The 15,065-nt window shown below is 35.0% G+C and overlaps 1 protein-coding gene across 1 annotated transcript in view; it reads right to left on the minus strand.

Annotated features, from left to right (window-relative positions):
* Positions 1-15,065, minus strand: part of SNTB1_1 (Beta-1-syntrophin) — a 40,773-nt gene that overhangs the window by 13,870 nt on the left and 11,838 nt on the right. Inside the window, exons 5-6 of the mRNA XM_012936981.3 lie at positions 14,637-14,812; positions 2,897-3,275 (exon numbers count right to left, since the gene is read on the minus strand). Of these exons, the coding sequence (XP_012792435.1) occupies positions 2,897-3,275; positions 14,637-14,812 (555 nt within the window). The remainder of the gene's footprint in view (positions 1-2,896; positions 3,276-14,636; positions 14,813-15,065) is intronic.

A 15,065-nucleotide genomic window follows, 5' to 3' on the forward strand; every position in this document is an offset into this window, starting at 1 on the left:
AATTGAGGTGAATAGTGCTGTCACGTCGAAGGATATCATCAGTTCGTCGTTGTTGATTTGGATGTCCTTAATTTGGTCCAGGAATTGTGTAGGGGATTTGATTGAGTGGTTGGCTGAATCTACTAAATGTCTCAGTATTCTTGAAATTTCTTTTGACAAATTGTACGTTGGTGTTCCGGGGAGTGCTACAATTGAACGTAGTGGGATGTTTGGTTTGTGTATTTTGGGCCTACCGTAGAATCGAGGAAGTACTGGTCCGTTGGATTTCATTCTCGATTGTTCTTATTTTGTTATTTCTCCGGCTTTGACTAGCTTGTTTAAGGTCTTTGTGATTTAGTTGTCTAGTTTCTTGACGGGATTTGTATCCATCAGTTTGTATGTGCTCTTATCTTCTAGTAGTTCTTCGGCTTTTTTGACGTATTCTTCTTTGTCCATGATTACTGTGGTGCGTCCCTTGTCCGCTGGTATTATGACAATATCCTTTCTATTTTTGAGTTCTTTTAAGGCCTTTTGTTCTTGTGGAGTCAGTTGGTTGTTTTCCTTCGCACGTTGAGTTAGCGGTACTATAGTTTGCCTTATTTCTTGTTGTGTTTCTTCACTGATTCCTGAGGTTTTGAGTGATGACTCCAGTGCTGTGAAGAATTCCAGCTTTGAGGCGTCGCTTGTATTGTAGTTTAATCCTTTTTGGAGTAGGTGCTCTTCCGTATTTGTTAATGGTTGTTTTGACAAATTTATCACGCAGTTGTTTGTGTTTTCTTCCATGGGTGGTTTTGAGATCTTGATCAGTTTTTTCTTTAAGGCGTTCCTTCTTTGTTTTCTGTGTCGTTTGCATGATATCTCGATGGCTGTTGTCAAGATTTCCAAGTGTTCTGATGTAAGTGTCCTGTGTAGCTTCATCTTTTGGTCCTCTATGACGTGTTGGTATTTGCGGATTCTGTAGTGTGCATCCGTTATCATTAGGTGTACCATTTTTCTTCCACTTCGCTCAGCTATTTTCCATCCTAATGGGCAGTTGATTGGAGGTCTATATCTTACACTTGTTGGTAGAACATGCTGGCGAAGACACCCCTACACAATTCCTGGACCAAATTAAGGACATCCAAATCAACAACGACGAACTGATGATATCCTTCGACGTGACAGCACTATTCACCTCAATTGAACCAAAATTAGCAAAAGAAACTATATCCCTGTTGCTCAACAACGACACAAACCTCACTAAATACACGAAGCTTCAAATTCAAAGTCTACAGGAACTCATCAATTTATGCCTAACAACATACTTTCAATTCAACAACAAAATCTGCGGACAAACGAAAGGGACACCAATGGGATTACCAATATCAGGATTGATCGCAGAGGCAGTGATGCAAAGACTAGAAGCCGCTATATTACCAGTGATCAAACCAAAAATTTGGATTCGCTACGTAGACGACACCTTCGTCATCGTCGTCAAAAAGAATGAACTAGAAAACACTTACAACCTGATCAACAACGTCTTCGATGACATCAAGTTCACCATGGAACAGGAGTCAAACAACCAACTAGCATTCTTGGATATATTGATCACTAGGACCGACACAGGAAAACTGGAAACTCAAGTATATAGGAAACCGACCCATACGGATCAAATTCACAACTACAATAGCAACAACCCCAGAGCTCACAAAATCAACTGCGTACACAATTTGTTCAAGAGGGCGAGGACACACTGCAGCACACTGGCAGCACGAAGAAATGAAGAGAAATACCTAAAGGATGTATTTCAGAAGAACGGCTACCCCATCAACTTCATCAAAAAATACCAACCGCACGCAGCATTAGAACCCAAGTCAAGCACAAAAATCAACAAAAGGATCACCCTACCATATATACAAGGAATATCAGAAACCGCGACGAGACTGCTGAAAACCTTCGGAATAGGTGTGGCACACAAACCGACAAAATCACTACAATCAATCTTATGCAAACCAAAAGATGAAATAACAAAGCAAAACAAATCAAACATCATCTACAAGATAAATTATGCCAACTGCGAAAAACACTACATCGGACAAAGTGGACGCCCCCTTCACCTTCGCCTACATGAACATCAATTAGCAGTCAAACGGCATGATATCTCTTCACTTATATCAATACACGTGGACAACTGCGGACACTCATTCGATTGGAAAAATGTGGAAATCTTAGACAGAGGAAACTCCAAAAACACCAGAGAATTTTTAGAAGCCTGGCACTCAGGTCAATCAGCAATTAACAAGCATATTGAAATCAATCCAATTTATCAACCAATCAGAAAAATCATGCACAAACATAAGAACAAAAATCAAAACAATGGGAGACACAACCAAAACAAAGAAGTAAACAACGACAAATTTAAGGTCAATAAGAACCAATCAACGTTGAGGTGCACAGAACAAGGTTTGAGATACATATGGAGAAATTCAAACACTTCACTTCTATCTGAAGTTTGTGCTGATGATGTCGTTCAGAAGAACGATGAAAGCTCCACGACCAAACCATCCAGCTCAGAGAACAAAACTCCACCAATATGCAAAATATTTTCGTTTACATTATATAGCAGGGAATAACCAATATCTAAAATTTATAAAAAATGACATACAAATAGATTTATATTGTTGTTTGAACCGTGTATCATCTGAAAGCTAGCTCATATTAATTTCTATTTGGAAAAATAAAAAAGCAGTCATTTAATTTATTTATAGCAGGTATTTTGTATTTATTAAAGCTAGCCTTTTTATTTCTGATTCAATGAGTTCTCCCCGTAGTAGAACGGATAAAAATAGAGTTGTTTTAACAAGAAATAAGATATAATTATCTACAATTATTTTGTGAAGTAAATAACAATTTTGATAAAATAACTATTATGGCTTACTTGGGTTGGGGGAAGTAGACGATTTAGTTCAGCCAAATAAGATTTATTTATAATTTTCATTTTACTGTGTATTGCATCAAACCACATTCGAGCTTCTTGAGCATCTGGTGCACGGAGTAGACATGAACGTCGACCATCTGAACTGTGTAACTCAAAACAACAACCAGTCACATCTGGTAATGTTAAATCTCTTACTAAATGTGTTAATCTTAATGGCACTACACCAGGACCACCAGAACGTCCTGGATGCTCTATACTACTTGTTGATGTGACATTTTTACCAGTGGTATCATTAGCTCCGAATGGGACCAGATTACCGAGCTGACTAGTAGGCCAACTGAGATCAGCAGAGCATGCTATAGTTTCCATCCCTACTGCCCTGAAAGTAATGAAAGTAAAAACAATCGTGTTTACACCAGTCATCTCACCATATAACGCTTTTTCCAAATATTATAGATTGAAAAATCTTCGTCCATTGGCCTACATACTATAATATCAGACCAAACGATTGACGGTAACAATATTGAACTCTTTCAGAAAGTATTAAAAGTCACAAAGAACAGCTTATAGCAGAAACACTTCACATTGGATAGAATTATCTAGACTAACTAACATTGTCGATAAAATGTGGAAAACGGAAAAATTGTAATCACATTTTTAGAATTTATTCACATATCAAACCCAACAATTTACACGCCGTTTTTTCTTGACCAGTCCATTCACTTGACATCACAAGATTATTTATTCAGAAGTTTGACCGATTTACCATAGATAAACTTAGATTTTTGTAAATTCCGATTTGTTTGATAAAGCTTTTAAAACTAAATAACGAAATGACATTAAAAATAACTTAGTTTTTTTTCACTAATTGGAAAATACAGATTCCTAACCATGGTGAAAATTATCTACCTAATACCAAACATTTTTACAAAAAAATCTGAACTTGGTTTGGACACGTATGAATGAAAACGAAATCGTATTGTTGCGTACCGGATATCAAAAGTAAACTACACGAATGAGATTGAAGTATGGAATTAAAGTTGAACATTTGTATAGCTAGTTCCAGTTAGGCCAATAGATAACTGATTACCTTATGTGGCGAAAATATCGGAATTAAGGATGATACATATCTCGAAAGGTAGTTCATCAATTCGAAGATACCTTGTAATGCTGTGTGCTTTTAAGTAAACTCTGTGAATATAACACATCAGAAAAAACGATTCGAATGATAGAAACTAGAAAAGGTTAACTTATACAATGATTCAACAACAATTCATTAGACATTAAAACTAAGATTACTGAATTCTGTTCTAAGATGAACTGTTTATGCTTCTGAATCGCAGAAAGAAAGAAAGTTACTGAAGTTGTTTCACAGGATTTCATTAGAAAAAGGGAATAATACTGCAAACCGATTTTATCTGGATTTCAAACCGCAGACCATTCACTAAAATCTGCCAAAACGTTTTAATAAATTTCATGTTCTAATTGTGAACGCGTTCATGTTTGCCATTGATATTTTGTTCTCTATTCTCTCTTTTTCATTCCAAGTTTAATGTACTTTTCGTCTAGGCTCTTCTTCTTACCTTTCTCAGTTTAACCAGAACCACAGTATGTAATTAGAAAAATTGTATAAAAAAGGTAAATGTCACTGTTTACTTGAGATTTGTTCTGTTTGATACTGAATATCATCTATTCTAAATAAAGCTTTACTATGCGAATACACAAAAAATTCACTTCTATCTAACTTATAAAATTATAACATGAATTTAATAGTTTAGTCATTCACTTTCATTTTTGATTTTTAAGAAAACAGTAGGGAACAGGTCTAAAATAAACGTACAAATGAAAGTAAATAAATTTTAAATGGAAACTGAAGTGCGAATTTGAATATGGTCATGACCAAAGTTTGTAACGTAGATATTGTATAAAACGTAGAGTAATTAGTACTTCTAATAAACTTCTATAGATCGACCTCATCTAGTTGCCGTATCGAAATTGTGCAAAGTGCATAGCCTGAGATACATGGCTAGTCACACAAACAAAAGACCAGTATAATCGACTTATGATAACGAATACAACAAAGTAAAGCAAGAAGAATGAAGGAATTAGAAGACAAGAAAAAATATAGAATGCCATCAAGTTAACTAAATCGATGAAAATATATAACTGAGCATTTGTGGTTGATTTGATCGCTTCATAGCACTCAGTATACTTGACGAACGGTTTTTAGAATTTCTAACACTCAAACCTTGTATCACTATTAATAAACAATATACCCTATCACTATAGTACAGGATCATATTTCGATCTGTTCATTGTAATCTGGTAAGGACAGAAATGCTTCAAAAACTATCGATGCACTGACATGATTACAAACAAATGTAATGCTTCAAGTAATTTAATGAGTGGAGTTAATCGGCAAATGAACAAAGTATTCTGATCCTCCTCGAAAATAACTACAGTCAGACACTATTGAAATAGGTTTCCGATCACTTCTTTGGTATATGAGCGTGTATTTAACAAGTCCGAACAAACAAATGTTATTTTTTCTGGATAAAGTTGACTATAGAACAGTAAAACCTAAAATTACTGAACAGTCGTCTCGTCCCAAAGTGGGGCTCCTTAGCCATCCCCATACACAAAACTGCATGCGGGGATCGAACCCAGGGTATTCATTCTTGTGAAAGAAACCTAAAACTCTCTCCCGAATACTTTAAATAGTTTCATCTAACAGTACCCCAGAATTCTGTAGTGAACTGATTATTATTAATTTGTATTTGATTTAAACTACTACTGACCACAAATAAAACATATGATGGGTATATCAGCATTAGTAAATGTAAAATGGAAATACGATAGTAAAAAGGCAGCTATAGCGGTCTATTATTATTTATTTACTAACATAACCCGTTACCATGTCGTGTCGGTTACTATGTTAAGCCCACAAAAATTTATCCTAGCTTCTGGACAGGCAAATTTATCCATTCCTTTTGAGTCACGTTTTGACCTTGTTAATTATTCACTTATCAATCCTGACTGTTTTTATATGAGCGTGTGTGTATATCATGTCCTACTAATCACATGACTGTAGCTTATTTTCGTGTGACTATAAATACTAATTAACGCTTGACCAAATCGCATTGGCTCACACACCTCCGATGCGCATCATTTCGCCTCGTTCTTCCTCCTTTATTTCGTATCCCTGATTGCCTGTTCAAATCAATGGGTGCATGAAAAATGCATATTCAAAATCTATTCCCGTATTTGGTTTATTTAATTCCGTTATTCACTAACGCGGATTAAGTCGATTAATGCATACGAGGATAGTCGACATATGTATTTCAATAACATTCATATGATCCAGTTGGTGTCAGATAAAGGGCCACTAAAACCATTCGGGCGCATAAGTCACTGTTTTGTTCTTTCCTTTCCAGTTGTTCACAAGTGCTATTTATTCTTTTGATGTCTACCCACAATTCCAGGCTGAATATGTTATTTGGTCTGACACGTTTTCTTTTTCATTGAGGATTCCAAGTTAGAGCTTGGTTCCTCATGCATTTTGAAAATTTCTGTAACGTGGTCCACCCACGTCCAATGTTTTTTCCCAATTTCCTCTTCATCTGGAAGCTGATTTGTTTCGTTTCATAGTACGTTAATCCTGATAGTGTCCGATCAAAATATGTGGATGGTGGGGGTGGTGGATGTTCAACATTTAACTTCGTACAACAGAACTGTCTTGAAGTCTGTATTGAAAATTATGACGTTGGTGTTATAAGACAGTTATTTTGAGTTCCGGATATTCTTCAATTGTACAAATGCTGACATCGCTTTGTCAATCTGTGCCTTCACATCTCCATAAGGTCCCACTTACTTATCAGTGATGCTGCTCAGGTAAGAAAACCTTTCTATCACTTCGAGGGCTTCTCGATCAAGTGTGATCAAGTTGGTTCTCGCATCTTCCATTATGGATGTTAGGACCTACTCCCACACAGACTGCTGCTAAACTGGTTCTTTTCACTTACATTTGCTCCTGTATATGGAATAGAAGAGTCAGGTCATCTGTAAAATCCAAATCGTCTGACTTCATCCAAGCTGTTCACTACATTCCGTGCTTCACCTGAGATGTGGAGATCTTCACATTCTAGTTAACAACAAAATGAAAGAGGAAGGACGAGCGTAAGCAGCCTTATCTGACACAGGTATTCACTTGGAATGCATCTGTGAGTTACTCTCAATTAACGACTTTGCAAAGTAGTTCATCGCAAGAATTCCGTATGATAGTGTAAATCTTCCCAGCTAAACTGCAATGTCGAGGAAGGTTCAATAATGTTCTCCAACCCACATTGTCAAAGGTTTTCTCTTAGTGAAGAAAGTTGATATGTGACGACGAGTTCCGTTCGAGTGATAGTTCGATAACTATTCGTTTTGTTTCGTCTGTATCGGTTCATGGTTGATCCTTACGAAACCTGGCCAATTGGTATCGACGTTCAGCGTCGACTAGATCTTTCATTCTGTTCAACAAAACTCCGTTGAGGACTTTGCCTCGTACTGATAATGGTGTGATGCCTCTAGCTCTAACATTTGCTCAACTCCCCTTTATTTTGTATATTGATGAAGTATCCTTCATTATAGACTGTCGGTATTTGTCATTCTATCCAAATCTTTCGGAAGAGGATGTGGTTCATCTTCGCGATTACTTCTACGCTGAACTTAGTGCTTCAGCTAGAATGCTGCCTGGTCCTTCTGCCTTATCACTCTCTTGGTTGGTCTGATGACCATAGTGACTTCATCGACCGTTGGCGCGGCATAATCTTCAGGAAGGTCTGTGTGTGCTGCTTTGATTTCCAGTGGGTTCAAAGAGGTCGATCTGCTCAAGAACATCTCAATGTGTTCTACTCATATGTTTCACTGTCCTTAAATATCAGTAATTGATTCGCCTACTTCGTTCATGACTGGTCGCTCTAGTTCACTTTATTTCCTTGTCAGTCTCACGTAGTTGTCTTTTACCTTCTTCTTTTGCAGCTTGGTTTGGCGTCATTCCTAGATCTTCCACATATTTCCTATTACCACATCCAATACTCCTCTCTACTTGATTGTTTGCTTCTGTGCATTCAGGATGTGTCCTGGATTTCTCACCTCCTGTTCGGGTGGTAATGTTGGTTGTGATCCTGTTCTTCCCTTCTTGAACTTCATCCGGGCTGTCTTCAAAGATCTATTCTGTGTTCCGGTGTTTCTCAGGGATCAGTACTTCATGACTCATTGGTGTTATTCCTCCTTTAATCCATTACCAGCTGTTCTCCATAGTGCCCTCATATTCATTGAGTAGATCTTGTAAGGCTTGATACGCATTGCAGTTAGTTATTGCAGAATCGCTGAGTTTGTTAGCATCTCGAAGGAGTGCTGTATCAAACTTCTGTGATGCTGTTTGTTTAATTGCCCGATGGCTGTTTAGCCTCATTTTAGCTTAGGCAGCACCAGGTGATGACCTTCAGTTATATTAACTTCCATTTCTTTTCTAACGACTTCCAAGTATGTAATGAAATTTTATTGGTGCAGATGTGATTGATCAGCTTCCTCGTAGTGTGGTCAGGTGAAATTGATATGCCTTTGTGTATACGACTGTACGGGAAAATAATCCCATCTTTATTCATTTTGTTGAAGGCACGTAGGTTTGCCAGTCTCTCACATATTCGTCTCTTTCTCCCAGTCCCTGTCGTCTCATGATATCTTCATATCCAGTGTTGTTTATGCCGAATTTTACGTTTAGGCTCTCCTATCAGAATTGTCAGGTCTTTTCCTGGGTATTTCTGTACGACTGACTGCAGCTTTACATAAAACTGACCTCTATTCTCTCGACTGTCATCCATGGTGGGCGCATAACAATGGATGATATTCAATGTAAACCATTCCTTCTTTCTTCGAATGATGCTTTGATGATTTTAGGTTCATGAGATTTTCATTCTATAATTGCCTTTTGGACTTTTTTTGACGAGTATCAGTGGAACCTCTTCAGAATGTGAGGCATTTTCTTGTTGATGACCAGAATACAACAGCACTTTTCTCGAAGCTAGTCTTTTATGTCTAGATCATATTCGAAAGTTTCCACTCATTTCAAGTATTGGCTAGGTTGTATCTTTTTATGTCTGCGACTATCTGAATGGTCCTCTCGGTCTCCTATACCGTGTGGACATTTCACGTACTTATACTAAATGCTGCTCTGGTTTTCAGGAGAGACACCGACGTCGTGGTTTCTGAAGAATCTCGGCTTTCATTAAGGGGCGTCATAACTCCTCTAAATAAGGACCTTACAACTCCCAGGAGAGGGTATAAATGGTTAAAGTGATTTTTTGGTTAGCATTCTTAAAGTGAGGTTCTTTTCTGTGGGTTGGGGTTGCTAACCCGATCCCCAACCTTACACCCTTACCCCGACTTGGAGCTGGTACTAACCTCAGAAGGGCTCTTAGTGGATTCCCAAACAGTCCATTTTAGTACTTTGAGGTAATTCATTCAAAATTAATTTACAAATAACAGCCAAGGAGTTACTACATATTGTTTGTATCACTATATAAATGCTACAACACAATGTCAAAGATTTTAATATGTAACATTTTCAACAAACTTATCCAAAGTAATCAACAATAAACCGATTTGTTTAGCACATATTTTTTGCAGCTTTATAAATTTATTTTTAAAACTAGCTGCCTGTGAATGATAAATAATAAACAATTTATACTCTAATGTATCTATTCCCCTTATGTGTCACTTGTATGTATTCTTTTGACCTCATGATTCATAAGTGTAAATGGATGGGATGGCCCACGTAGATCAGTGTATAAAAAAAAGAAACTTCTAATATTTCAACGTATCAGCATACAAACGTATATCATAAAGAACTGTTCACTCTTTATTTAATGCAGCGTACTATATTTTTATTGTTTGGTGAAAGAAATGTTAGCACTAATCACAACAACAAACAAACAAATGAAAATCACAAAACAGCTATCAGCGGGCACGCAATGTTTGGGTTACTTATTTGATATGCATATTCGTTATTGCTTTATTGATAAAACGATAAACAACCCAGGCCTCCATACGTATAAGATGCGTGTGTGTCAATGTGTAAGTTGGAAAAGGGAGGGAGATCGAACAGTTGAACACAATAATCGTAAAAAGAATTAATCATATGAAAGGTTATCATCATTATCTTTGTACATAAAGATTGTTAGCTGGAGGGAATAGTTTTAGACATAACTTCTTTCATGATGAGAAAACAAAAGTCAAGTTAAAAACAAAACAGCACTACATAATCATCAGTCATCATAATAAGAACAAAGGAATTAGTTTCTTTTCTATTTTATTCCTTTGCTCTGGCTTTCTTTTCTGCTCTCATATGCTTTATGGATAACATTAATAATAATTTATGAGTCAACATGTTGAGAGATGAAAACAAAAGAAATGAAACTCTATTTTATTACACATTGATCAGTGAAAGATTTAACAAATAAAAAATTTAAAACTAACAATTTAACCATCATGGTTTCTAGTTGGTTTATTGCCAAAAAAAGGAATATTTTTAGTTGTTGATAGTTCTGGCATTTTTAAGTATATTTGTTCCATCATTTATTCGTTGATTGGTTGATTTAATTCACTACTTATGAGAAGTCATACCATAATAATTATTATATCTCTTAACCCTATGGGTATCAAAATGTAACTTCTATAAAGAAAAGTATATGAGTATAATTCTGCATTTGTGTATCGACGTTACATATGATCAATAATTATAATTGGATGCATAAAATTATTTTGTTCTTCATTCTACTATCATTACTAATTGCAACTAACACCAATAATAATATTCACTATATATTCGATGTCCAATTTTTTGTTCGGATATTATGCTACCAGAGTAACAAATGAGATAAACCAAATGTAGATTATGCGGACTGACGTTTTGAATACTATTTTTGTTTCCATATTTGTGATCAATAAATCTTTTTTATGATATACCATGTTGTATCTGTGTTTTTCAGTTTTAATGATAGATCATTTATCCATACACTCATACATTCATTTATTTACTTGTTTGTTAGTTTACTGATGTATTTTAACTTATTATCTCTTACTTATGTTTCGATACTGACAAAAAAGTGAATTAAGAGGAATAACATCAAACTCCTATTTTCAAATTAAAATAAAGTAACCTATGAATCAAATCATATCAAAATTAAGTGATCTCAAAACAGTGGGGGGTTTTTATATCTAAGCTGAGTAATGCTTTGTTGCAAATTGGATAAATCTGAAAAATGAACCAAGAAAATACAGCGAAAGGAAGTCGAAACTGTGATCGAAAGTCTCTATTTATACGCCTACAATTTAGAAGTGATGCATTGAGCGAAACGCTAGGGCTAGTGCACAGAGCATTTTAAAAAACCTTTAATAAAGGGAAACTGAAATAAATGTTTTCTACACGTCCTATGGTTGCTCAGAGATTTAAAGTTAAATTGCCTAGACAACCCACCTCTGTATCTATCTATGCAACTCCTCTTCTGGGGCAAGATATATTTGCAGGGGTTCTAAGGATTTGTATTTTCGCTGTTGAGAGCACCTGCCAGTATATTCAAGTAAAGGCATAGTTAAGACTGTTAACGTCTCGACTCTAGCTAATTTAGTATAAACAGGTCATATGGATAATATGAAACAATCAATTGCAATATATATCGTGTTAATAGCCATCTACTTAAATCTGTCAGACTGACTCTTTAAATCGACTGAAATGGTAGACATTCGCATCAAACAACCTGAGTTTTGCATCCATAAAATATATGTTTAACCCCTTCTTCACCTTGACGAACTTCTGGTTTAATTAGTTAACAAGCGTTTTGATGACATGGTGAAATAATTTGATTATTGTAGGTAAAACCTTCCTATTTGTATTTTTACAACTTAAACTTATCTTAACACCGTTGAATCCCACATCAGTGGTTAAGCAGATTAGAAGTTACGTGTTCGCATGATAAACCGAAAGTCTCTATTTTGATTCCTGCGTGCAGGGTTATGAATGTGTACACTATCATCTCATTGTATATTATCTATATTCATCCAAAATTTCAAGTTAACACTGTATACTGATCATCTCAAAATTAACAATTTTATTTTACTTTACAAGTAATCCCGAATCTGTACTCTTTAAGTTGAAATGATGTACTTTTCCTTAGACATGGGTATTTCTTGGTTTATTAACTTGAGTATATTAATGTAGAATCTGAAAAAATTCATTGGGAGGAATATTCTTTTTACATATATCAGTGTTTCAATTTTTATATATTAAAGTTAACTCAGACTAGGTTATGTTGAAAACTTCACATTTGTTTACAACGACAGTCATTAGGATTAATTTCATATCAGTAGAAACACCCGAATAATTGGTTGAACTAATAACTACGTTATCTCTGGTCAGTACTAAAACCAACAAACATATTTTCTAAACAACATGGAGCTATAAGACTTATTTTTCACATTTTACACCTGGTCAATGAAATATGATCATCACTAAAGATCAGGTAACATGATACTGTTCACTGTCAACCAGTAGACTCATTTAGCAACATAATTAACCAACTATTTATTATTTTTCTTTAACCCCCACACCCAATAACACTGTCGTTTTCTTTCGATAGCGAGTGACAGTCACGTGCTTATTATCTTTAAGATATACATCTTAAGAATTGATAAAATTCTGCTTGTTTAACTCGTAAAAATGAATTTATATTTTTGATATTAATAGTGATAACCTAAGTAGATAATTGGAGTCTAAAAAGTTGGATAAAATCTAGGTTGATATAAAAATCAAACAAACTGGTAATCCGAAATTCCATTGGTTAAGTTAACCAGGACCTAAGTTCTCTTGCTTAGAGTTCGAATACATAGGAAGTACACTAAAAACAACTAGTCATATAAGTTACTAAATTAGTTCCTCTCCGCAATTAATTATGTAAGTTAATGATTAGCATTACTGATTACATTACCTATGGCGCATATATATATATATATATACATCGGCATTTATGGGAGGATTTCTTAGAAAATCACACATTCACAGTATAGACCATCTACTTTTCCAAACAAAAGACCAAATAACCGTTTATAAAATATGATGATTTCTATCCATATTTATTTTCCAACTTATGTTATTTAATTGAAAATTCATTCCAATTAATTCTAATAAATCACTGTTATCAAATTACTTAAATAAATAATGAATGATACTGGTATCAATTATTGATAATAGATTTATTTTCACTACATTTATTATTACCAAGTAATTCCATTTCTCTTATAATCTAACTAGAAAATGCCCTTGGTGTTAAACATAACAATCCACCATTACATGTTGCCATCATGAGGTTTGAAGCCCATAGTCACAAACTTGTATAGAATGCATTGTATTTAACAATAAAAATGTTTGAAACTATTCAGTGCTTCCTAATTTTTAATATTAACTTAATTTTATGTCAGTGCATGAAAAAAACTAGCTTTAAACCTTACTGATCTCGAGAACTAACTCCTGAAGTTTTAGTGAGAAGTCTTGATCGTAAGAGTTCAACCAAGTCAGGTTTCAGATAAACATTACCAATGGTAATAGATGATGATGCAATATCACGTACTGATTGAAGTTAGGAATATAAATCGTTGGATCGAAACTCAGTGATCTGAAGGTTAAAATCTAATGTGGTTGTGACTGAGTACGGATGACGAGACCTTTATTAGTGAAGTTACTAAATAAATATTTTTGTTGGCAAGAAATATAAATCAGAAGGAAACAAAGAGTAAACAAACTAAACTAATAACAATAATATGACTCATCATGAGAAATAAGGTTAGAAACTAATTCCCTCAGCCTTATATTATTCACCTGACCTTACAGCTTCTCCTACACTTTGTCTAAATACTTGTTGGCTTATACTTTACAAAGAAATCAGAAAATGTCGAATTTTGGAAGCAACATTTGGAAAATGTATCTAGTTTCCAAATTTCAACTTGTCTTAATCATAATTTTAATTCACATATATTGGTTGCTTGGATCTTCCCACTGATGTTTGGGACTGTAGCTGATAGGTATTTTTTGCTATATGTGCATCTTTTGCTAGTCACCTCGACATTGCCAGTAAGTTACTAGCATTTTAAGCAAAGATAGGTGATGGCCAGCAATTGAATCCAATGCACGAGCCGGTGACTGTCTGGACTCAATAGCCAAGTGGATAACGGGATAGAGTATGGGGCGAACAGTACTGGGTTCGAGTCACGAGTGAGCATCAACTCCGGCATGATGAGACCCAAGGAGGACGAAACGCGAGTCTTGGATTTTACTGCTTGCTGTTAACCATTTCAAATAAGTCACTAGTAGTAACGAAATAACGTTTGGTTCAATTTGTGATATATATATATATATATATATATATATATATTCTTTTTCTGATATACACTGCATAAATGAAGAGAGCTAAAAATCATAGTGATTCCTAGTAGACTTTAGAACTTAGCAATATCCAAATTTCCATTTCTAGTTACATTCAGCATCAATTTCTTTGTTAAGTCAATGATAAATAAAACAGAAAAATTATCTCTAAGTCTACGGAATATAAAATAGAAACTAATTGATCAAAGTTGTATTGAATGACCTTACTGACTTTATACAATATGGTATAAAACTAATGTAATCATGACTATGAAAAATTACCTTCGAAAATACGGTGTCACTTCATGCATATGTTTTACTTCTAATTCAACAATTCGTCCAGCACGTTTTAATGCTCGAACCGCTTCATCATGTGTACTATTCCGTAGATCTTCACCATTTACAGATAATATTGCATCACCAACATTCAGTTGACCAGTTTGTTCAGCTGCCATACCCTGAATCCAATGAATGAAAACGAAATAATAAATATTTATTTTACTAAAATGCCATGCATTATCTGAAAAATTAAGAGCTAAAAGAATTACCAATATATATTTTCTGATGAGTTTAGAGCTGATCTATTTGTTCTTGTAAACAAAACTACTTTATGCAACCACCTGACGGCTTTCATGTATACAAACATATGTGTACACATCCGCACACACATCAGGATAGCCATATTGAGATCATCAATCGACTGATTAATTC

Source organism: Schistosoma haematobium, chromosome ZW (genome assembly GCF_000699445.3).
Source record: "Schistosoma haematobium chromosome ZW, whole genome shotgun sequence".
In the NCBI taxonomy this organism is placed as follows: domain Eukaryota; kingdom Metazoa; phylum Platyhelminthes; class Trematoda; order Strigeidida; family Schistosomatidae; genus Schistosoma; species Schistosoma haematobium.